General features: G+C 43.4%; 1 protein-coding gene across 16 annotated transcripts in view; it reads left to right on the plus strand.

Moving 5' to 3' along the window:
- The window catches only part of Lar (tyrosine-protein phosphatase Lar), a 403,675-nt gene that overhangs the window by 111,629 nt on the left and 267,140 nt on the right, over nucleotides 1–24,906 (plus strand). For 9 of the 16 annotated variants that reach the window (XM_070671186.1, XM_070671188.1, XM_070671201.1 and 6 more), the window contains one exon: nucleotides 15,154–15,267. In XM_070671186.1, coding sequence (XP_070527287.1) covers nucleotides 15,154–15,267 — 114 coding nt within the window. Of the gene's footprint in view, nucleotides 1–13,684; nucleotides 13,873–15,014; nucleotides 15,082–15,153; nucleotides 15,268–19,794; nucleotides 19,814–24,906 lie in introns of those variants that run through there. The other 7 variants (XM_070671194.1, XM_070671193.1, XM_070671197.1 and 4 more) reach the window with 6 other exon arrangements.

Here is a 24,906-nt window from a genome sequence, read left to right on the forward strand (position 1 = left end):
AGGGCCGAGCGGTGGACCGTACGTAATACGTTTGCGCGTATATCCCCGTTTGTGTATGTATATGCATTATATACCTACAGAAATGCGCCCCGGAAATATCTCATGCGTTCCGTAATAAAGTGGAGATAAACAGGAAAACGGGCTTCTTTCGGGGTGGCTTTTCCGCGCTTTTTGCGCAGTCCAACGGGTTTTGCGAGTTTTAGAGCTGTTTGCACTTCTCGTTTGTATTCTTCTCTTTGGCCGTTATCTCACTCGAAAGATGAATACTGTGACGCATGTACGAGCTTAAAGGAATATTTTTCCTCGACGGTACTCTCTTTCCCGATGATATATTTTACACGTACGTTTCAGGCGCGATGTCGCGCGCGATCGCGCGCTCTTATCGAGAATTGATCGCGTCCGGCAGATAAGGAGGATGCTTCATCGATGAAGAAGTAATAATTACTGAAATGAGCGCGACGGGAATTGGGAAATAATAACGCCGCGAAGCTCGCGAGACATTTGTAACAATTTGTCGATCGCTCGAGTGGGTTTGTTGACCCAACGGAACTCTCACCTCGTAAGCCGCGGTGAACGAGAGAGGGACACGCGGGTGAGAGAGAAACGGAAACGCCGATTCTACTTGGCAAATTTTATCAATTTCGCTATTTCCTGGCAACGGTCCAGCCCCCAGCAGCCCTGAAAACGCGACGAGCGAAGCGTTCCCGTTCCCTCTTGTCTCTTGCGCTACCGATTCGCTCGGGGAAAATCGCGGAACACGTTTATAACGTTATCGCGGGCGGATTTCCGGAACGCTACCTCGCTATCCAGGCGAACGTTCTGGATTTGGATTTGTACAATGCAAAACTTGAAGCGCGACATTCGGATGATACGTTTCACGCAAGACACACGCAAAACTTCTTTTTCTTTTTAAGACACTTCTTTTAGAATGCTTGATATTTCTGATGTATTTGAAATCGCGCGCGGCCTTGTTTCGGAGAAGTATCATCCGCTTTACATTGCGCTGCTGGCGAAATTCGAACTATGTAAAATCTTTTGAGTCGATTTTTTTAAAAATTATTTATGGTGTCGTTTGATTAATTGTATACCGATGTATTTACTTAAATTAAAGCGAAGGTGATAAACTTAAAAGCGATTTAATTTTTTTTCTCTCTCTTTTTTTTCTTTCTTTAATGCTGCAGCTGTACGCTTGCTCTTTCGTTCTTTTTTCACGTCAACGGAATTCTCAGATCCGGACAAGAGCGTCAACAGTCTCCTTTCAATCAGATCACCTTTTGTACCGTGCGGAATCTGGAAGGATAAGAATGCCGGGGGCCGGTGCGTGCGTAACAGAGAGCTGCGTTTCTCGATGCGATCGCGATACCGGAAAAAGCGCGGATTTATCGGAGAGGAATGGCATCGAAGCCGGCGATGCATTACGTAAATAAGGGTGTTTAAATAAAATCAAATGGCGCCGAGTCACTCGCTGCGAATTAGAGTAACTCTTTTTTTTTTTTTTTTAACGTCACGACTGTCACTGGCGTGAATGGAAACGATCGGGAATAGAGGGAACATTTGTATTTTTATGTTTACAAGTTGAAAGTTGCGTAAAGCCTCGCGGGCGCATAAAGTTTGCGATCGAAGGCAGCCGTGTTTCTCTCTGACGAGTTTCGCGCATGGACATTGTATATCCGCGAATGTACGAGTAGATTAACGCTCGCGTAGCACGAAAAGGGAGGAGAAATAAAGTTAACTGGCGGTGAAAATTTTTGTAAATTCAAATCGCCCGGTTACGTAAGCCCGAGAAATCGATCCGGCGGCGCGATGTCTTGCACGGAGGCGAGAGATAGGAGGGGGAACGGAGGGTTAAACGATGATAAAGCTCTTCGCTCTGATACAAGGGGAATGCAGAAACCGAACGCGGAACACTCTCCTTTGCGGGGGGGAAAAAATGTGTTGTAGACTCGATACGCGCTGTGTAAGTGCATATGCGATAGAATTTTTACGATATCGTAAACTATCTACGCGTCGAAAGCCATAGTGATAATACGTACTCCACTTTTCTAGATATTTTTTCGTGTACTACCGACTCCTTTCGTCGACCAAGTATCGAGCGGTATATAAGAGCCGGATGCGCTGCTTGCCGGGCTTTGCGCCGGAATTTTATTAGATAGATTTTTCGCATCGATCTTTTCTCCTCTGTCTATCGCGTGTCGCGTTCATCCCTCTTCCTTCGGCCCTTTTCCTTTGTCGTTCTTTTCCTTTTTTTTTTTTCTTTCTTTTTTTTTTCTTTTTTCTCCCTCTACATAAGGGCGCACGGACGTCTCGCTGGCAGCCCTTCGACAGCCAATATCTCGGAGTGCGACTTAGCCTTGATCCCTCTTTTATATCCACTGGATTTAAATAATGGAGACCGCGCTAATTCGCCGTCGGTGACGGTCAACCTTCAAGCGCACACTCGGCGAAATTCAATCGCGCGGGTTCCCGGGAAAATTTTGCGAAAAATCCGGAAAGAACGCGCGCTCAAGGATCCATTATCTTTTTACTTAAATTCGATTTATATTTGAAACGAGAAAAGACATTTGCCAATCTGTCGCTAATACACTCGAGCACGATGAAACTGCCAAAGATATTGCTTTTCCGAGGATTTCTTTTCGTACTTGTAATTGTTCCATATGCAGTTACACGTAAAGTTCTCGGGCCGGCTTGACTTTTACGCTGAAGAGAATACAACGCGCGCGTATATTTTCCGTTTGACAAATATAATCTATTGAAGAGTCCCCGCGAGAGACAAATATTACAAAGTTAATAGAAGTGGTAACTCTTCTTAATATTGCCGCAAAGTTAAAAATGTTTTTCAGCTCCAATATCTATGCTAATCTTCCTCTGTCGTTTCTTTACCCTTCGTCACCGTACTTTTCTCGCGATGGTCGCCTTCTTCGTTCCGTGTCGTTGCACTCCTTTGTCTGCCCTCGATCCGCCACTGTCCTTTTACGGTTACGTAAACAGCGATTTGAAAAGCGATTTCCGCGGCGCGGAGGCGGCCGGAGCAGAGGTAGATAGCTGAACCCAGTCTGTAATGTCGCAGTAAAAATACTTTTACGGCCGGTGAGGTTCCTGCGACCCTAGTAAACGTAATAGCACGTTATATTCTTCACAAAATCGTCTTTATTCCAGTTATCGGAGCGTAGACCATCGATTTCTGCACGGGTGAAAATTACGCGAAGACGCGCGCCCCGGCGTAATCACTTCAAAACGTTTACGTTAAAATTTATCGTGTATATATATTAATTCCTTATGCTATTGCCACTACGCTATTACCTCAAATCGCATTTTGCGCGCCAATAAATACCTGTAACGCCGAATTATTAATTAAAATTAACATAAAGCCACATAATGTCATGTAAAATCGTTCCGCCGTGTTAGAGCGTGAACGTTATAAACACGAGATTGCAGTAAAATGTTGTTACGAAACGAATTTTATTCCCGTTAACATTTCCGTCAAGATATTTAATAAAACGTAATCCTAAAAAATTACAAGCTCATACAGATTAAAGATATATTCTAGACTTATCGCTCGGGTGATGTTTTAACACCCTCGCTGACATATATATTTTAAATATTAATTTAATTTAATTTTTATCACTTTTTACGATTTACAAATAAATTATCAATCTAGCCCATTTTTAAAGATATTTTACAGTTCAGTACTACAGTTCTAAAATATTTCTGAACATTAATTTATATTTTAATAAACACGTCGAGTTGAAACTCAGCCATTCTAATTTTACAGAGCTTGTGGCTGCGTCGCAAAAATTAAATATATTTCTTAGACAGATTTCAGATTAATATTAGTCATAATAACGAACTAGCAAAGCTAGATAGCGAGGCACGTGCTCACGGCTTGCGAGGCGGTCGGCGGGTCCGGCGGCCGGTGCACGAGGCGGCCGGTGGGTCCGGCGGTCAGCGAACTCGCAATCGAGCGCGCGTTAACTAGATCAGTCGCGTAATAGGCTAGTACGTGACGAAAAATGTTTAGATATCTTATTCTTCAAGCTCGTTAACAGCCGGTAATAATTATGTGTAGTATCTAAACGTTGAGTTACATTTCTGGCTCGGTGCTGATTTGAAAACGCAATCTCTCGCTTCTACAAAAAGGGACTTAGCCACAATCATCATGCCCTTTGCTTCAGAACCAAATAAGGTAGAACGTAAAGCCTTACTCTTATATAAACGTTATTGAGTTATAAAGAAGCGCACACGAGCTCGCCTCAGAGCTTCCGTATTAAACGGCAAGCATGCTAGTTCGCTCGGTTGGTTTTATGAATATCAAGTGTTATCGTTGTACCTCGAATACTGTCGTGGCAAGTAATAATATATTGTACGTCGCTGTTTACCGTATCGACGACACCCTCTTTTTCCTCCGTGCAAACGTTTACTCTTCACTGTCGGATATTATTACTTACATCGTCAAAAAATATTTGCCTATCGTAAAATTTGTTATTGCCGTATTTTGTTCGTAAGTTATGTCACGCCGGTCTTAATCGGCACCTAGTGCGCGCCGCGACAATTTTTGCTTGCGAGTAATGAAGACAAACGCAATAAATTGAAACCGCCTCGCTGCGAATATTGCCCTGGAAATTTCAAGCCGCTCGGAATCACGACCGACCGAATTAATACGCAAATAGAATGAAAGTAGAAAATGAAAAGGGAATCAATGCTCGCCATTAGATTAAACTACTGAAATATTTCACTTATGCGGACGAAGCTCGGCATATTAGCTCGCTGCTAAATGCGGCCGCTACAAAATTTGCGCGCTTAAGGTTACTTTTAGGGGGGACATTCTATAGCCGTTTATGTTTCGCTGTTCTGGTGCGAGGCGTTGTTGCAAGCGCGGATACACACCAATTGCGCCATTGAACGGGTACCGTTAGAGTCGAGCGTGAAATTCAAGTCTGTTTAGCCTTAGATCGGCTCGCTCGGCTAGAATCATTCCGCCCATTTCCTATTTCAAGCCAAATCCCCCTCTATAGAACCCATTAGTTCGAGTCTAATCTTCTATTCAGCATTTCCGTTATAGTTGTCAACATTACAATGGAAGGCTGATTAAACCACCCCCCTCGCCGGTGTCGCGCTATTGCGCACGCCGCTGGTGTCGCCGATAACGCTAGTGTTGCCGTTGCTAAAATAATTATTCGTTCACTTCCCAAACTGATGCAAATCGGCAGCGCCGTGTGCAACGCGAATAAATAGTGCAGCCGGTGCGGCGAAAATACTGCAAAAAAAAAAAAAAAGGGGAAAAGAAAAATAATAAAAAAAATTCACTCCCAACGAGCCTGGGTCTCTCCTATTTTTGTTTTTCGGCCCCATCGTACCGCCGTTGTAAAAAAAAATTTCCCAAATCGTTATTATTTATTATCAAAGTGCGCTGCCGTGTAGCGCCAATACGCCGCGCGTAATCGGCTGTGCAAAACGCTCAATCCGCTTGTGCAAAATGTGAAAGTGGGAGAAGGAGGGAAATCGAGGAACGTTGTTTTGCAGGATAATTTGCGAAAACAGGAGCTTCGAGTGGTACTTTTTTTTTTTTTTTTTTTCCGGCATATTAGTTACATTTCAACATTATCGAGTGGCAACACTTTACAGAGTTAACAACGAGCTTCATAGAATATCTGTTTCCGTATTCATTCCCGTAAACATCTACACGCTATTTTCGTTCGTGCGTATCTACTTCTGTACGGATGCAACGCAGCGAAATTGAAATTTGCAAAAGGGAGGGAACCTCATCGATGCGATACTTCCAGCCCGCGGGGAAATAATAATTAGCCAAGCCGGGGAAATCTGTTCGAGATGGAATTATTACGGTATGTGGCGGACTATCACGGGCATTACAATTTCAGGCGCGTGATTCGCCGCTTCCAACCGGAATTCGGAATTGCGTGGGCACCGAGGGTATCGCGGGTAAACGGCATGTACCAATATAACTTGTTGCAAGGCTAATTTTAACTGGCGGTTGTAAACGGCGCGAATCGAACCAGCCGCTTCACGCCGTTCCGTCGCGATAATTCTCGCCCCGAAAAGTCTAACACGCGCGTGCCGCCGTTGTTCCCTGTCGGCGAACACCGCGGTATTAATTGCAGCTACGCTATCGCATCTCTTGTTTCACATTGGTTTTCTCCCGGTGCCTTTTCCCGCGTCGATACGAGGCGGCGATCATTAGCGAGCGTACCGCAAATCATTAACGCGATTACGAGGTTGCGCGCGGTAATCCGAGTAATGTATTTCACAATTTTGGCCCAAGCGCGCGAAGTACACGATAATGAAATTTTTTTCCGGGATTAACTGACCGAGCATGGATTCGCACTGGCATTCGTATTAACGTGGCAAAGGTTTGAAAAAAAATAAAATAAAATAAAATGTTAGGTCAAGCGGTTTAATTAAATCCACTAGGAAATTTGACGTACATTCATTCACTCATTCATTCATCTATCACACAAAAATAGCATATTCATGTTTAATTAATTAATGGATTATTACTGTATTTACGTTTTTTTTTTTTTTTTTATTTCCTATTCTCTTTTTTCTCGAAAGATACCATAATGATCCCCGATTAAATCTCACGTAGCAACGATATGTTTTTCGAAATCTCACGCTGTTGGATTTTTTTTTTGCTCTCGTTCTTTTCTTTACCCCTTTTATTTTTAGCGGTATTGTTTAGCACGGCACTCAGCGATGCTCGTTCGCCGATAAGCCACACCGATTAAATTTATTCAGAGCGTATATTCGTCGGATCGCGTGCGTTAATAACTCTCAGTTATCAGCAGTTCATTGCACCTAACTCGCAGACAAACAGATCGACAATAAACATACGAGTTATACTGTACGTGTACGCACGTACAGAAGGGGCACATCACAATTTGACGTATGGATATCGCGCGGCAATGCCAGGGCAATATAGGAGTCATTACTTTACATCTCGCGCACGGGTCACCGACCAATTATTGACAGTCGGTGATGTAATTATCCACCGTTATGAAACGCAGGAATCACGACTAAATGTAATCTGCGACGGCATATCCGATATTCTTTCACGTTGACTTCGCGCATCGGGATTTCGTGCCGATAATCATCCCCGCGTTTTACATAAAAACGAAATTGAAAGAAGCAATTTTGAGGCAGGTAGCCAATAATCCGTTTTGCAATATATTTGCGCACGATACAAATTGAATCCCTAGCAACAGGATATATAAATGTTGCTTTTAAATTCGAATATACAAAGGAATGTATAAAATTCGATATAAATGATTTCGAATATGTTTGATAGAAAAAATTGAATTAAATCTTTATTCTCTTACGTCTCATTTTTTACGTTTGCGAGATCATTTTTTAACTCGATACCGAAGTTGTAAATTCAGTACAAAATGCAGCGAGATTTAAGAGTCTCAGCGTTTCAATTAATTAGCTCGCGGTATTATCTCTTTCTCTTAATGAAAGAATTATTCGTGCGAACATCTTGCACTATTAAATTATTTCTCGCTTGCAAATCAATATCGATTAAAAGTAACGTAAGTCTTGAAATAAAAAGAAAAAAAAAGCCAAGCGTGTTTTCCCTTTTCAAATATGCTTCGTAAAAATATATCTAACAAAATACAATTTGCATATATCTAAGAGATCTCCCTCGCAAACATGTCTAGAGACAATAATCTTTCGATAGCATCGGATATTTTTACATTTATGATACGTGATAGATCACGATGTTATTTTTAAATTTCCACGCAGTATCAAATCTTTAGCACACATTTTTACGTGTAATAAATTTACCTACGATGTTTTAAATATTTTACGTATTTTTTATTACAAATTAATTTCCGAAATTGTCGTTATTATCTTCGGTAGGGGAAAAAAAATCACGGGGGAAAGAATCGGAGAAAGGCGAGTGCATACTTACGTTCATTTAACGCCGGCTTACTCGAGTTTATGTCCAACACCTTCGCTGTTCATCGATTTGTCGTTGTTTACCCTCGAGCAAGGAAGACGTATCACCGATTACTGATCGTTCGCTCTTTCGACCCCGACACGATCGCTGTCGTGTACGGAAACGTTGTCTCGCAACGAGAATAACTAGTTTTAACCGTAAAACGTTTATGTAAATGCCACACATTACCATCTATTTTGCCAAACGATCAACATTGCAAAAACGGGTGCGACGTTTCGCGTAGCTTTTATGTAAATGGAGAAAGCATATCACGTCAGCCACGCCTTCGGTCACGCATTTTTTTCCATTAGTAAAAAAAAAAAAAAAATAGACAAGGAGAGAAAAAAAGGAGAAAAAAAAGTCGTTTGCGGAATACACTCTGTAGACATGCCACCTGCCTATGAGAGGATACCACTGACCGCGATAAGATCACGAACAACTTACTATATAGGGTTTTCGCCTTCGTGCGAGACTTCGCTTCTTCGCTGCGCTTGTGAAATTGGATGGAACTGCTAGAACGGGCTTAAGTAAACAACGTGAGGAAAGAAAAAGAAAAAACGAAGTCCTCGAGCACGATCGCACGCGCTTGGAAGTATCCCGTGCAGAGAGAGGGAGAGAGAGGAAAAAAAAAAAAAACAGTAAACGTCGCTCGATAGATCTCTTTCAATTGCGCGGTGGAAATCGATTAAAGACGGTTAACCAGCTGTATTTTCTTCTCCATTTTATCATCCCGCGCGCACCGTTAAATGCCGTCGTTATTTGCGGCTTCCGCGCCGACTAATGTGTGGATATCTCCCGAGCGCGTTGCGGCGAGGACGGTGTAGCCGATAATTCGACGGTATTCGGCCGAGCCCTCACGTGTTCACCCACGAGAATCTTGGTCTCGACCCTTCCCGGCTGACCTTTCGCAAATAGCGAGAGCCCTCCAACTCTGTAATACGCGTGCACCCGTGCATCCTGTGCGGAAAATCAAACACGTTTATAGGTGTTTGCCGCCCGCGGAAAAGGTCAGTCGGGTAACGGTGTGTTACTATTAAATGCCATGCTTAAATATGTTCCGCGGAAATATCGACTATCTGTCCGGCCTGGGGGGAAAACTGGCGACGGTTCCCGCGCTCACGGACAGGCGAAACCACCGCTCTTCGTGGCGTGCAAATTTTTCCGCGTCCCGGATTTCACCGCTCCGAGACAGAAATTGAAGTCGCTTCCGCCTCACGGGCACGTACACCAGTTATTTCAGCGATATAAGGAATTCTTAGGAATTCGCCGTTGGCGATCGAGTGATCTGGATACTTTACCGGTACGGGACAGTGTCATGAATTCTCAAACAGCTGCGAGCTCCGTAATTCCTCACGTATCTAAGTCCGCGGCGAATCTCGACGTCTCGCGAGAGACGACGGTACCGGCGAATTTTGTCTCGTTCGGCGTGTAATTTACAGCCGCCGCGAATGAACGTCGCGAGTTTCTATCGAGGAGATCGGGATAAATAATGAAGTAGGATTGATATACACGGAATAACGATGAATATTATACGCGATGCTCGCATAAATGCTGAAAAGAAATTCTGTTGATTGTACGTTTATAATTTTGCCCAAGCCACGTACGCAAAACGATTTCAATTTATCTTAATCAACAGGGATAATGTCTATATCTTCAGAATGTACGTAAGCTGGCTAGGCTCGCTGATTCAGCGATTGCTATCATGAATACATACCCGTTCTACTTTGCTACGCGGATCTACTCGTCTCTCGGAAACGCCGCATATTCAGTAATCTGACACCGGCCCCTCAATCCCTCAAGATCCCAGTCTCTTTAGCCAACCCTCCGATGAAACCGCTCTCGCTTTAAGTGCTACGTAACACTCGTAAAGGTCACACACGCACATTTCGCTCCCTTCCGGTAATGAGAACTAAAATACACTGACGAAACACCGATTGATACGCGATCAATACTGAGAATATAAAAGGCACAAAGTTTGGAACACGTATCGCGTACCATTTCGTCTGGCTTTTATTTTTGCTACATTTTTTTTTTCTCTTTTTTTTTCCTCTCTATTTTTTAATCGCGTGATTGACTTGTGAATGTTCGACAATAAAAACGAGACTTCGTTTTATTAACGGGGGAGAAAAAAAAAGAGCTGCGAAAGGAGTGGAAATGATTCAGTAAGTAATTTAAAATCTGAAAGAACGTAGTAAAGGGTCCGGAATGCAGCCGTGTGAAACAGCAATTTAAGCCTTTACGATAAATTTACATCGCATTTCTAGCGAGGCGTGGCAGCTTTTGCTTGGGATTTATCCCGTGGGAAATCAGTTAGTTTCGTTCGGCGAAATTCGCAATATTACTGCGGTAAGGCAGGTTTGAAGGCAGTCGAATAATCGAACATCGATTCGTTAAAGTTGATAGCCGATTATGAATAACCGGGAATTGACACGTTTCGTTACTCGTCGAAATTAATATCAATGCTCGCCCGAAATATCATCCATTACATTTGAATAGGTATTTTATGATAATCAACAATTATCGTTAGCAGTGAACGATGCATTTTGCATTAGGCGATTATTCAATAACTTCTTTTGTTAAACGTAATATTAATCAGAGAGGCTCGGGAAGCGGGAGGAAAGGGGAGAACTTATTGACAATCTCGTAGGAAAAGAAAAAGTGTGTGGGAAATCAGCACATGATGCCGTTTGTTCCACGCGCCTTCGTGTTTCTCTACGAAAATGTCAATGCCGCCTTACTCCGCCTTCTATTTGCGATGAGAAATAATTCGATCTCTCGCTACTGACTGACGCATCTATTGTGCCGCGTGCAGCACCGTACAATGCTGTACAATACCATAAATAACGCGTGGGCGACATACCCTTCGATATTTATTTCGTTATTTTATTCTTCAGCGCCCGTCGAGCCGGAGTCAAATTAGTTCTCGCCGTATCTCGCTTCCCCTTTTTTTCACCATTTACACGTGCCGCGTAATCAGCTCCGGCGCAACGTATCTCGAAAGTCCTCCTCGCGCGTTTTCATTCACTCGCTCGCCGATACGCTAGCGTTGAATGCCAGGTAGCTTGAATTGAACGAGGAGCGTCGCGTAGCCTCGTGTTTTTCGCGGGGACACTTCGACGGCGAAGCGACGAAGGAGACGTTCCTTCCCCGGGGGCACATTCGAGAGGTATTTTATTAACGGGGAATGAAACAGACAGCGCGGACAAAAGCTGACGTGCTATATTGTTCGGGCAATACATTGGACGGGACGGAACACGCAACACGAGCAATTGCAACGACCTGCATTCCGAGTGCACGCGAACGACGCGGTCGCCGACTACAATTGCGGTCTCTCCGTGCGGCGCGGATCGTTGCCGTCGCAAAAACACCGGCGAGAATCACGCCTCCTCCCCCCCCTCCCCGGGCGTCCTCCTCCTTCCTTTGGGCGAGCCTTACTTATGAAATTAAGTTGGAGGATCTCTCGTTCGAATTCGCACGTTTCCCTTTAACATCGCACTCAGCCGTAGTGGAGCGTTATCCTCACCGTTGCGGACAGACTCGACCTGCGCTCCTCTTTATCATATCTATCCGGCAGTCAGTTTCGCGAATCCCCGCGGTAAAACCTGGCTTACAGAGATTGCGTAACGCACCAGAAACAAGTGTCTAAAAGCTTCCGTTGCATCGTTCCGACGGGCGCAAAGTTTACGAAGTAATCAGGAGGATGGGAGAAAATAGAAGAAGGGGTTAGGACCCTTTCCGCCCTCCCCCTCCTGCCCCTCGTGCCACACACATTTACGCGAGTTTTGAAACTCCACCCCTCGCAACCTCAATCTCCTTCTATTATAACGTCTACGACGATGAAACGAAAATATATCTCCGCCACCAAGTTTTCGGGGCAGAAAGGGGGAAAGGGGGAGGGGGAGGCAGAGTTCAGCGCGGGGCGCAAGTTATTAGACACGCCCGCGCAATAAAATTATGTTTCGCCCCGTCACGGCGGGAAGTCACGTCGATTACGTGATACCGGGGGCGTCGAATTTTTTTTGTTCTTTTTCTTTTCTTCTTTCTTTTATCTTTTTCTTTTTAATCGCCCTCTTTCCCCTCTTATCTGTGCCCGTGCGTGGCCCTCCGGTATTGACGAGCCGTAATCGGATAACCGAAAACGAGTCAACTCTTAAAGCAGTTTTAAATTCAAGCTGGGAAGCAAGTAATTAGCAATTCCTTCCAGTTTCTCTAACGGGCAAGAACTTCGGGCTACCCTCTAATTGTGAGGAAACGAACGGAGGGCGGGCGGGGAGGGTGGGCGGTAAGGAGGTGGGAAGAAAAAAAGAAAAAAAAAAGAAGGGAAAGGAGGAAAAGGATGACATCCGCCGCCACCGGTGAAAGCGAAGGCACGTGTTTCAAGTATCCTCCGAGCGAGGAATCCTTGATATTAATTAGATGAGCTCGTAACTCTGAAATCGGAGGAGTAAGAAGCCGAACTTCGTTTGGGAGTTCGTTAAAGGAGTTACTCGCGTTCGTATGGCGGCGGATATCCTAACTCGCGTAACGACTCTTAACGCGATGGTCTTCCTTGCTTCCTGCTTCCTCTCCTCGTCCCTCTCATTCCGCCCCAACCCACCCTTCTTTCGTAACGAATGCAAAGTTCCTAGCGTGAAACGCGTCCCCCTACGCCTCATGGATGCTCACAATTTGTTGCACGCCGACACCTGACGCGTGTCGCCGTGCCAGACACGCGTGTCTTCTCTTAAACTGCTTTACGCTTCTTCCCTTTCTCTCTAATCTCGCCCCCGTCTTCGCGATGGGGAGCACTTTGCGAAAACGCTAACTTCGAACGCGCGAATTTCAACCTCCCTTGGAAAATCTCTTCTCGCGCCGCGAAACCAATCATTCTCGCCATTCCTCGGCTCTCCGTTAATAACATCCCGATTCTCTCTTTTCTCCGCTTCTGCCCCCGTTGTCGGAAAATTGCTGCGCGATGCGGGAAAATTAAAAGCGTCCCTCCACCTTATCCCTAGCCAATTCGTTCCGCGAGATAATTAACGGAATGACGACGGTGCTGCAATCGAGGACGCGGGGCTGAATAGCCCGTTTGTTTCGAGGCTGATACAATAGCTCGCGATGCGCGGCTGGGCGCCGGTTTTGCTTTATTTTATCATTTTATACGCGCATTATGCTTAAAGTCAGATGGAGAAGGAGCGGCTATTACCGCGGGGAAACTTTTATCGTACGAAAATGTTTATTTCATCCGGCGTTCGAGTTTTCAGATAGCGAAAGGCGCGCACGTTTCGTGCGAAATAAAAGCACCTGCCACCTCGGCGAGGGGACCTCGCCATCGAAATTAGCAATAAGCCCTCTGTTATTTTTTTTACTTTTATCGAGACGAGAAGTGGGTGGCGTCGGGTGAGATCGCACATGGGTAGTAAGCCTATAGCAGATACGCCTAGAGTCATCTTTGAGCAGCTTCGCAAAACGTTCGAGCTATCTCGACGTCGATCCGCCGGTAATCGCGGCGATGATAAAAAGTTTCGAAAATAGATTATAATTAATAATCCAACGTAACAGTCTAATATAATGGTCTAACGTAATTATCTTTGAAGTGCAGTCGCGGGACCGGCGATTTATTTCGAAAACGTCTCGATGTCGGGCGTTCGTGACCCGGTGAAGATCTCGACGTGATCCTCCGCGCGTCGAGGACGAGCTTTCCGGGTCCGCCGGCTAGATGGAATTACCGGTCGCGGCGTGCACAACATGGCCGCCTTGGTTGGCATCGCCATGGCAATTCTCTTGGCAGCTTCCTAGTCGTCGCCTTTTTTTATACATTTTACACGAGTTTTGTAGCATCCGAGCCTAGGTTATAGATACAGTGCGTGCGTACTTGTGCTATGATGTAAGCGTGGCGCGCCCGAGGCGCCCGAGAGATCGTCGCGAACGCAGGGAACGCGGTGAGTGATCTTTTTTTCCCTTACGTGTGTCCGCGGCCAGCGAGGAGAAGTCTCCTCGAGTTCCGTGCTTCCAGCGGCCGTCGGGCCGTCTCGTCGACGAGTCCTTGCGCCACGAGGATCGATCCTCGCGAGCACGTGACGACGAGCGGCGGTCGGCCCGTGCGGGTTACGCCGCCGTCGCGCGCTCGTCTCGCTCGAGCGGATCTGTCACTCGTGCCGCCTGCCACTTCGCTGGTGAATTTTTTTTTTTTACTCCGCGTGTCAAATCGTTGGGGACCGACACGTCTGTCTGTCTCGATCTCGTATCGCCCGCGAGAATTTCCGCGTGCTGACCACCCGCCTCGCGTCACGCCGCGATAACCGCGCCGGCGAACGATATCAGGATTGTTTATCGATGTCCGAACGCCGATGACACTCGCGTACGCGGGATCATTAACGTGTCGCACGTTGGTTACTGTCAACGGGTAGGCATGCCCGGTTTTCCGTGGGCTGGCGTTTAAGTTGTTTCTTCTCAACGAAGATGTGATCATACAATTTGGAGATAAAGTGTAATTGTTAATTAAAAAAGGAAAAAAAAAATTTGTGTATATTCTTGAATTACTAGTGGTAGTATTCGAGCGCGTGATTGCTGCAGGACTATTACATAAATTATCAGATTTGGTAGTCAAATGCTCGTATTAATATTTATTCAACTCATAAGCAAGTTATACAAAATCAATACGGTAGAAAAGAGCCAAATATATATGAATTAATTCTATTTGTATCGAAAATAATGAAATATGTATGTATTTATATAAACTGTGTTTGGACACCTCGCCGGCGCCGGTGAATAAACGAACGTCACCATGGCAACGCGCCTCGTCCACGAGCGTTTCGCGTGTTGTGACAGCCGGCCGGAAGTGCGGAATAATCGCGAGATAGAATATCGCGCGATTGCTCCTTCAACTCGCGCAAATTTCTTTTCTTTTTTTTTCCTTTTTTTTTTTTCCTACTCTTTTCACGTCGTCGTTATTCGCGCCGGTGAACAGTCCGTCTCTCGCGTGCACGTCGCCGTCGTCGCGTCCCGGAACTGTCATCTCAACGAAACCGTCGTCAGCGCGTCGGCCGAACACGTCGGCTGCTCGTCGACGATTATTTGCGAAAGCGTTAGAGACACGTGGTTGTAACAATAGGAACCGCGATGCCGTTTCTCGACGCGCGGAGGAACACGTATTGATTTCTTTTTTTTTTTTTTTTTCCCACCCGCTGAAATTAACGTGTCTCTGCGATGTTTGCTTTCAGGGCGGACCTAGCCACGTTTCCCGAGTCTCTGAAAAGCGACACAGGTGCGTACCGACAGTGGAATCCCGTGGAGGGATGCACGAAGTGTCCGTGCAGTAGCAACCGACGTAGCACGTATGTTTGTTATCTTTACGTTGTTCATTTACCTTTCGCATATTATTTCTCTGCTGGCCGCACATATATGCAAGCAAGGAAAAAAGAAAAAAAAAAGAGGAAAAAATCTCTGACATTTATTCGCCGCTCCTCGATTGTTTTCTCATTGCTTATTTTTAATATTAAAAGCCGCTTTTAGAATTTAGCCTTTCTTCCTGTTTTTTTTTTGCAATTTTTAACGAGGTAAGAATAGAGTATACACTCGTAGTAATTTTGTAACTTGTCTATAAAGTTTAGCTTGCAAAATTTATGTTGCAATTAATGATTAATGAAATGACGTGTTGATAATAATTTTACTTGTTAGCGGCATATGATCTTAAGCCTCTTCCGCGATAAAAGATAATGTCAAGAGTATAAATCATGCTTTTAATTAACTGTAGATAGCATTATATGTGAGGTCACTTTATAGTTATATTGAATTTTCTTCTTTGCTTAATTTGCATATGCATACCATACGTTTATCGATAATTTTTCCATTGCCCTACTTGCGTTTTTTTCTTCTCCGACGATATATGGACATTTGTTTCATCTCCCATCGATTTTATTTATCGTCACTTTTATTACAAAATTTTTCTTTACGTTCAAAGAATTAATAAAATAGAAATTTATTTATTATTTAAAAATAAAAGGAAGAATAAAATTTCTTTATAGTTTTTAAAATTATACTTTTCTTATACACGCGCATGTGTTTGTTGCTGGAGATATGTTTTCTCATACATATTTATGATTTAATTTAAATTGCATTTGACTGGAAAAGATTTTCATCATGCGTTAAATTTTTATTTACGAGATTATATCACTAGTATTAATAGCACATATATTTTCAATAACAATTTTTTTTTTTTTTTTGATAGATTATTTTATGAGTACATTTGTTACCTTTATTCATACACTTTTAACAATATAAATTCAACCCAACCCCCATTTCTCGAGCAGTACGATTTATTATCTATAAATTCTATAATATGGCGTGTAAGTGAAAATATTTTGTTGTCTTATCATCTATTATCTTGGTCTATCGTTGAATCTGTGCAATAAAACTGATCTGCGATATTTTTTAATTTGACGTTGATATGTTTTACAAAAAATATACATACATATCATCGTGCACTATAAATATGATATACAAACTAAGAACATTAATTTAAATATACGGGTTAAAAGTTATCATTTTCCGATGCCGGAAAAGTGGAAAGTAAACCTCATATAACAAGCAATTATTTTATAAAATTCTATTGGCTTTATCGATACGTTTCTGTGACGTTGATAATTATAAAAGCTATGTTATCCCGATGTGTGACGCGTGCCGAGTAACAAAAGCACCGGCGTCATTTTCGGAATTAACTAATTAATAAATATTAACTTTTAATATTAATATATTATCTATCGTAATTAAAAAGCCACTCGTTTAACAACGTTACTTATTACAATTCGCGTTCGACGATATTTTGTCGATGCTTATTTAATTTCTCGAACGCAAACCTACGTTCTACAAACCAATTAAATTTTTTATTTTCCCCGTCTAGTACACACATATATTAAAAGCGGTCGAAATAATTAAAAATTTAACGAGTAGTTTTATTAAAAAATATTAAAATTTGCCACGTTACCGACACATCGGCGTAGCATAATACCTTTTGAACTTGCGATCGAAGGTAAGTCTCTATACCGGCAGCAGAAGCGGCTGCACGTCCAAGGGGTTCCTAGATTTACCCGCCACTAGATTTCTGCATTTACCGACTCATAGTCGGAGCTTTCTGTACGTTGATAACACTTTTTCCTGGCTGTTATCGGTACGTACTGATTCCCAATTGATGAAATTCTAGCCGGCAGTTTTCTACAATTGAAACAGTCGTCACGTTATAATTGCAGATTATCTTTATGTTCGTTTACCGATAAGCAATCTCTTATTCGGTGATATTTTATTAAAATGCCAGTCGGCAAAATAAGATGAAATTTTGTAATTACCGGATCCGTATACAGCGGATGAGATATTTTTTTTTTAAAGAAATTGGGTCGCCGTACGCGCATTTAGATTTAATTGCGAATTAGCAATGAATTAACAATTATTACGTGGCTCTTATTTTAATATCTCATAGTTTTAAAAGTGTATACACTTGGCGAACGGACGCGACATTTTTTAACGAATAAATCGCAACAAAATTAACACGAGCAAGCACGCATCACCAACGTATGTCTGAAATTCGCAGCGATTCGATCGGTGTTCGTTCGCTAAATGTATATTCGCGCACGTATTTAGAATTGTTTCGCATCTGTGAAATAAATTCATGAACAAAGTATTCAAAATGCATTAAAGAAGAATTTTTAATGCCAAAGGGATATACTTTTACTTCAATTAACTACATTTTGAATACACATAAGATTTTTATAACACAGGATTATTATACGCAGTAGGATCAAAGTAACGTAGTGGCACGGCGGTAAATGAAAAGGGGGGAAGGGAGGGGAAACAAAAAAAAAAGAAATTAAAAAAGGAGAGAGGAAAAACGAGTTCATATAAAATGAAGAGTGGGTGAATTTCCGCGTTTGCGTACACGTGAGTGAACTTCCGACTGCGCTCGCGTTGCCGGGTATTATTTTTAATCACTCAATAGTTCGCCCGAATGCCCGAGTACGAATCTCGAGGCAATGCGATTATCCCCTAATTGGATTACGTTTGACTTCTACCTGTTTTCATGCAGATACGCCGCGCTCGCTTCTTTTCACATCGCCAGTGGCGCCGAGGTGCCAATATCGTTTTTTCCCTCCGCCTTTTTTTTTTTTTTTTTTTTAACGCAGCAATTCACGCGTGCTAACTTTCAGCGGCTGCATGTAACTTATAACAGTGGAATTTAACGATATATTTTCCGATAAAAGCACATATGTTTAAATTACAGTGGTTTGAATTGCGATGCGTTTAATTGATCCTTCTGCTTCTGTCTTAAAAAATTTGGCGTGACGCATGAATTATTTAACGTCGGCTTATCGATGTTCCTGCGTGTGATTTTTTTAAGGAATATATATTTTTACGAGACGGAAAAATATTCGGGTCAGTAGATTATTTCTGAAGCTCGTCCGAATCGAAGTTTTAAAACCAACGACGATTCGGGAGCTCGAAAATGACGATTGAGTTTCGGAGTCGCGAAAAAATATATTCGTTTGTCGAACAGTCGACGATCATTTGCTTGGGTGGAAGACTTCTGGAGCTCGGCGAGCTCGTAAAAAACAAAATGTAAACACAACTCGGCGTCGAGCTCGGCGTCGAGCTCGGTATTTCCGAGAACTCGGTGCGAGCTCTGCGTTTCTGAGAACTCGGTGCGAGAGGGACAGCGGACAGTCGACGATCGTCGCTATCGTCTGTCTCGCTCTTTTTACTCGGTCCTCTCGCTCTCTCCTAGGGCCGAAATCTTTAACGGTCACTTCAGTCTGGTTGCGGAGACCCGGGCGCGAGGACACGTCGGTAATCGCTCCGCAATTACGCGTACATTCGGCCGCGGATAGAACGTTGTCGCATATAAATAAGTGTCGACGTTGTCGACTCGGATACGAACAATCATTTTTTGCACGCCTGAATTACCTCGCTCGTCGTTCTGTGCTTTATTTCTTGCTTCGAAAAAATATTTCGGAACGACAAGATTACGTCGCGCAACGGACGCAGCGCCACGGAGCGTCCGGCGTGAACTGCACCGCGTAATACTCGGACATTTCCGACCGGGCAACCATTAAAATTATTTTTTCGGCAAGTTCCGGTAATCGTCATCATAATTGCGCGGGATTACGTCAATGGCGGCTGCACCTTTCCCGCCTTCGTCGCGGCAATCATTCTCGTCCCGTATTAAGTAACTTTCGACGGACTTAAAGAAGATGAAGTGCGCGGAGAACATTTCGTCCGGAATCTGGTGTTCGACACGTCGCGGCTCGTCCTTTTCATCATCTCCTCCGGCAGGTTCCGGCCGATCGTCAGTGCCAGGATGCGACTTCCGTACCTCGCCCGTCTTCCTCGTCGCGGCTGGGACTCTCATCCCGTTTCGAGCCAGCGATTCTCGAAGAACTTGACGAAAATAAAGTGCGCGGGGAACATCGCAGTCAGTTTCTTGCGTCTGGATTGAAGAGGACTTGAGCGAAGACTCGGCGGAAACAAGCAACGCTAAGAAAATCGAGGGTGCAAATTTATATAATCAATGATTGTTCGTCGCGCTTCTTTAAATTAAATCGTAAAAAATCGCCGCGATAAATTTACCGTCATTATTTCGGTCGTTCGTCTCCCGAGTGATTGTGTTAGTGATCAGTGATATTTATTATAAAATAAAAGCAGAGCAGTGTAATATAGTGTTGAATGATTTTGAGTGCTACGAGATGTCAGGATGATTCAGGATAATTCAGGATAACTCAGGATTCTGCGACAAAGAAGAAGAAGGAAGGAAGGAAGGACGGACGGACGGACAAACAGACGGAAGGATGAAAAAAAAAAAAAAAACCTACTCTATCCTAACTGAAAGCTACAAATGTAAGTGAACCGGCAACACGCCGTCAACCATAAATTAATTATAATCATTATAAAAAAAATGTTATATATAATATCTCCAAATAAAATAACGCGCGCAAATTGACATTAAAAAAAAAAAAAATACTGCGCGCATAGTTTCTTCTAGTTTATATAAAAATAAATTCTTTATTAACTTTAAAAAAGACGGGAGAGAAAAAAAAATGAAGAGAAGGGAAAGCGAAAAAGAATTCTGACAAACTGCGTGAACCTGGTCCTTGACTGTGAATTTATATTAACATCCTCTTATCCTTTTAAATTGACCATGAATCATGAATTCCCCTGTCGTACGAGGGAGCATCTGGCCTCCGCGTTATATTGTGTCAAAGGGGGCGAGAGATCTCATGAGGGTAGTAAACCATCGGCCGATAATCGATCATACGACTCGGTAGCTCCATTCATAGCGTGTATAAAAGAGATAAGCATCATGAACTTTCGTCATCAAAGCGCGTGACATATAGCCTTTTATGCCAAAATATCGGCTTGCCTTTTTACGGCGCGAATTAAGTTAGTCCATTACCGTCCCTCTTCTCACTTTATCAGCTGTATCGTTAATCAGGGGGGAAGGGAAAGGGGCAGGAAAGGTGTCGTTTCGAGTTTTACACCGAGTGACCGTTTCCGCCGTGTCATTTTCGCGGGCGGGACTTAATGATGTCTTCGAGCTCCTGCACTTAACACGCCGCCGTCGCGCGAAACACCTGGAAAAAGAGAAATTTCCTGTAGCCTTCTACCTTTCTTTGCCGCCCGTGGGATTCGAAGAAACTGTAATAAAGATATTGGGGGAGAGGATGCGACAGTTTTCAACGCGTGCGGTGCTCTCTCCCGCGCTTCGCGGGCGACATTAATGAAAAAGTGATTAATTTTCAACCGTGGGGTGGCAAGCTTCGCTCCACCGTCGGACTGCGACCGCGTTTGCCGGGCGAGCTGAGCCCGTGAGGGAGGGCGGTGGCGGAGTCGCGGCGGGCGGCAAGTAACTGACCGCAAAAGCGACGACGAGCTCTTTTATTTATTCCTGTTTTCTTTTACGCGGAGACCCCATTCGTTCATTAGACCCGACCATCCATGCAACACGCTCGCAGGCTGAAGTTGGCGCCGAGTTTTCTCTCGGACCGCATGGTACATCTCTCATCCTATCTTCTCGCCCAACTCGAAATTCCCTGCCTCGGTCGTTCCTCTAAACTGTCTGTTGGTGGTTCGTAGTAATTTGAAAATGTGATCACATCTGGATTTCGTTGGATATACGCGCTGCTTCGTTCTTAATAAAAGATTTATTTAGTTTGCGCGTGACCTTTTCTAATGCAATCTAAGCGCGACGAACTCGAAATAGAACGAGTTAAATAAAAGAAGATAAAAGTGATTCAATTATTTTATAGATTTTGTAATTGTTTTAAGATTGTTAATAGTTTGAAATAATTAAAAATTATTTTTTTTTTTTTTATTTAATCCTCCCTTTTCATTCTCTGCTCTTTGCGTGAAAATTTCTTGTGTAAAATCTGGAACGCATTTTTATGGCGAGCCATTCGCGTTATCGAATTCCTCCGTTTCTCTACAGCCGGGCAAGATTGGAGGAAGGTAATCGAGGCGGGGAAAGCAAATCCGAAAATGCGTTTGATCTCAAACCGTTCTCTAACTATTTTTGATGTACGCCGGTTCGCCTTGCTCTTTCGTCGCGAAGCGCGGCTCTTTCATTGATTAATACACCAACGGGACGTTGGTACTTAAGCTCGGGGCTGTGTGCATTTAATTACGTAATGTCAGACACGCGGATGTAGTAGCTAAATAAACGCGCGCAACGCATACAGAAATGCGTGAGGTAGGTGTTTGATGCTGAGACGGATGATGGTGGTCGTGATGCTAGTCTTTATGGGGGGTTTATGGTGGTGGTGATGGTAAGCAACTGCACCTGCGGAATCTTTCGGCGCCGAGGTACCTTCGGTGGTATGCGAAACTGCACGCATTCGCGCTGAACCCGGTTGGTGTAGCCAGTTTCGGCCCGGGGCTAATGTTGCAGCAGCAACGCCAACCTTTGCCCTCTCGCCCATTCGCATGTCTCCCTTCGCAGCCCCATCTTCCCTCTCCTCCACCCGGTTCTCTCTCTCACTTTTCTGTCTATCTCTCTCCCCCCGTTTCGCCCATCGGTCGTCCTGTACGCTGCCCCTTGCGCCGCTTGGCAGCTGCCTCTTCCTGCTGCTCCCGTGCTAATTAATTAAAAGACACCCGAGAGACGGCGCGGTAGCGTAGCTATACCGAGAAAAAACATGTGCCAAAGTTGGCCCGTTTTTCAAGCGCCATAATGCCCCTGTCCGATTGTTTTAATATCGATCGGTGCGTTCCGTGCGCCGGGAATAATCCTTCGTGCGTCGCGTCTCTATTGTATTTTTGTTACGTCCATAAGTCCGGGGGCGAATTGCGCGTATAAATTGCAATCGCGGCATCCGGCGCGGTAAAGCGTTTAGTTCTCTCCTGTTTAACCCGATGGGGTAATAAAATCACCCCGCCTACGGCCCCGGGGGGGGAGAAGCTTCTCATCGCACTTTTATGCCCAAACAATTCTCATCCTTGTCTTACGCGTTACTTCTCGTTTAACGATCGGAAACGTTGTTCGTCCTAATGTAACGATTGTGCGCGTGAGAAGGGAAGAAAATGCCATTTCGGCAAAACCGACCGACACGCGGTTTCATTACTGTCACTTAAGACTTAAGCCCAGCTTAAACTCCGCTCCAAGCGATCGTGGGATTTGCCGTGTTAAAGCTAAGCCACCAAGAAGCGCCGTGACGGTAAGGATATAGCAAAACAGACCGCCATTCGCACAGCGTATCCACTTTAGAGTTTTCACAAAAGTCGCTCATTTAATATTGCTTACATGCAAAGTCGACCATATAAAACTTGTAATAAAAAAACTAGTTTTCTTTCTTAAGTCATGCAATATTAAAAAAAAAGAAAAATTTCTTTTTTAATATCTTTTATGTTCTGTATAAATAACGATTGTTAATTGGTTCCGTAAATTTTTATTCCCTTCCGTAAATGCTTTTGATTTTCAACACGTTTCATAATTTCCATCAAGTCTATCGTTGATACAAGAAAATAATTTTTAAATGCCTCGCGCTTATGTTCCCCGCGGATTGCATTAATTTGTATAGTGAATTAAATCGACTTTAAATGTTGAAACGCGTAGTCGGCGAAATTAGCTGCGACAGGTGGTAATTATTTACTAAATCGCGCTTGTACGCGGAACCTTTATAGCATAGAACGCCCGCATATTATACATAATACGAGATTATGACGCACGAAAGTAGGAGCGAGTTCTATTGTCGGCAAATAATATTGAAATATTCAATGAAATTTATCAAGCTCAATGGTAACTTCGAATTTTAACGGCGAAGCGTGGAAAACAACGTTAATTTTTACGGTACACCGCCGCGCTAGCTAACGGGCTAGCAAATATACTTAGAACGGAGGGAAGGATCTAAATAGCCACTATGGCAAAAGGGCGACGTTTCTATCTATCTTACCGTCGATTTAACCAGCTACTTTTTTTTTTCTTTTTTTTTTATTTGCACATACTGCGCTACCCGAGAAACTACATTCGCCGGTGCTTCATTCTTTAAACAGGAGAGTTAACTTCAAACGCTAATTGAAATTTGTAGAGTACGCGAGGGTATACTTGAACGCGAAGCCAAAGCCCAGAATTTTACTTCTAGCGCCGATATATTTCGCCGTTTCCTAGTTTAGGAGTTTTTTTTTTTCTCCGAGTGGAGCAGGTCAACAATTTTAATTCGAGCGATTCGATTGAACGGGAGAAAATCTGGCACGACTTATTATTCTTGGTAGGACGTTGTTCCGTTCACGAAATAAAGTCCCGGTGGCCTGGTTTTCTTGTTTCGGCGCATCTACGAACCGCGGATCGATCGGCCGAGATTATAAATATTGACGAAACGTTACGGTATCCTATCAATTCGATAGACATCCGCGACGTAATGGCCGTGGCGATGTTCTCTAACGCAAAAGTTTCTCGGCGGATATGCAATGGCGAATGCGAGACACGCGTACTCTATCGTATTCCCCGGTGTGAAAGTACAATCTAATTTATGTCGGGCTCCGCTCGTATATTTCATACGGGGGTATATTCGATGCATGATAAATGTACGAAAGTCGTAGCTGTCGCCATGCGCGACATTTCATTAAGTGTTTGCGTTACCTCAAAAATCAACGTCAATTTCTTAACGTAATATCAAAAAAAGAAAAAAATATTATATAGGTACTTGGGATATAAAAAATTTATTGCATTATATCGTCGGTGTTATCGCTGGTATACTTAGTTTACTCGCGTCGTGTAATATACTGCGAAAAAATTTATATTGTGCAAAAATCCAAAAATCTCAGTTTAATTTCTTGTTCATACAAATTTTTTTTTCTTTCTTTTTGTTTGAAATTATTAGCAATATAGATTACGGAATAAAAGTCTCATCCTCGATTTTAATCTATGTAAAAACGTTGCTTGCGCAGATAAAAAATTACGTGGATAGCAAACTTTTTTTCCTGCGTATGCTCGCGAGACGCCTCGATTATCGATTTATCATCCTTCTTCGTCCGTTGATATTCTTGGTCCATATTTTCTAGTCGCGTATTACCTAGATAGTCATCTGCTATCGCTTTAAAATGTTGCCAATAAAGAATAAAAGTGATGAATAAAAAAATCTAACACTTAAAAAAAGAAAAAAAAAAAGAAAAAAAAAGAAAGGAATAGAAAACATTTATTAGAGAAAAATCAAATTAAACGACAGTCTTTGAAAGCACCTGAGATTATTCTAACGAAAGGAATGACCGCGTTTATTTTAATAAACTCCTCAACCATTACGTTTACAAAATAACCGAAAATCGATGGGAGAGCAAACGCCGCCGAGCAATTCATATACACGAAATTCATAAACGTTGTAGCCGCGTAGGAAATGCGCGAATGGTTAATCCGAGAGTTCTCGCGCAATGGTATTAATGTCCTGCTTGTACCCGTGGTAAAATCTTCAGGTAGAACCGTGTAATCATCGGCACGCGAGAGC

Source organism: Cardiocondyla obscurior, linkage group LG22, assembly GCF_019399895.1.
Source record: "Cardiocondyla obscurior isolate alpha-2009 linkage group LG22, Cobs3.1, whole genome shotgun sequence".
Lineage (NCBI taxonomy): Eukaryota > Metazoa > Arthropoda > Insecta > Hymenoptera > Formicidae > Cardiocondyla > Cardiocondyla obscurior.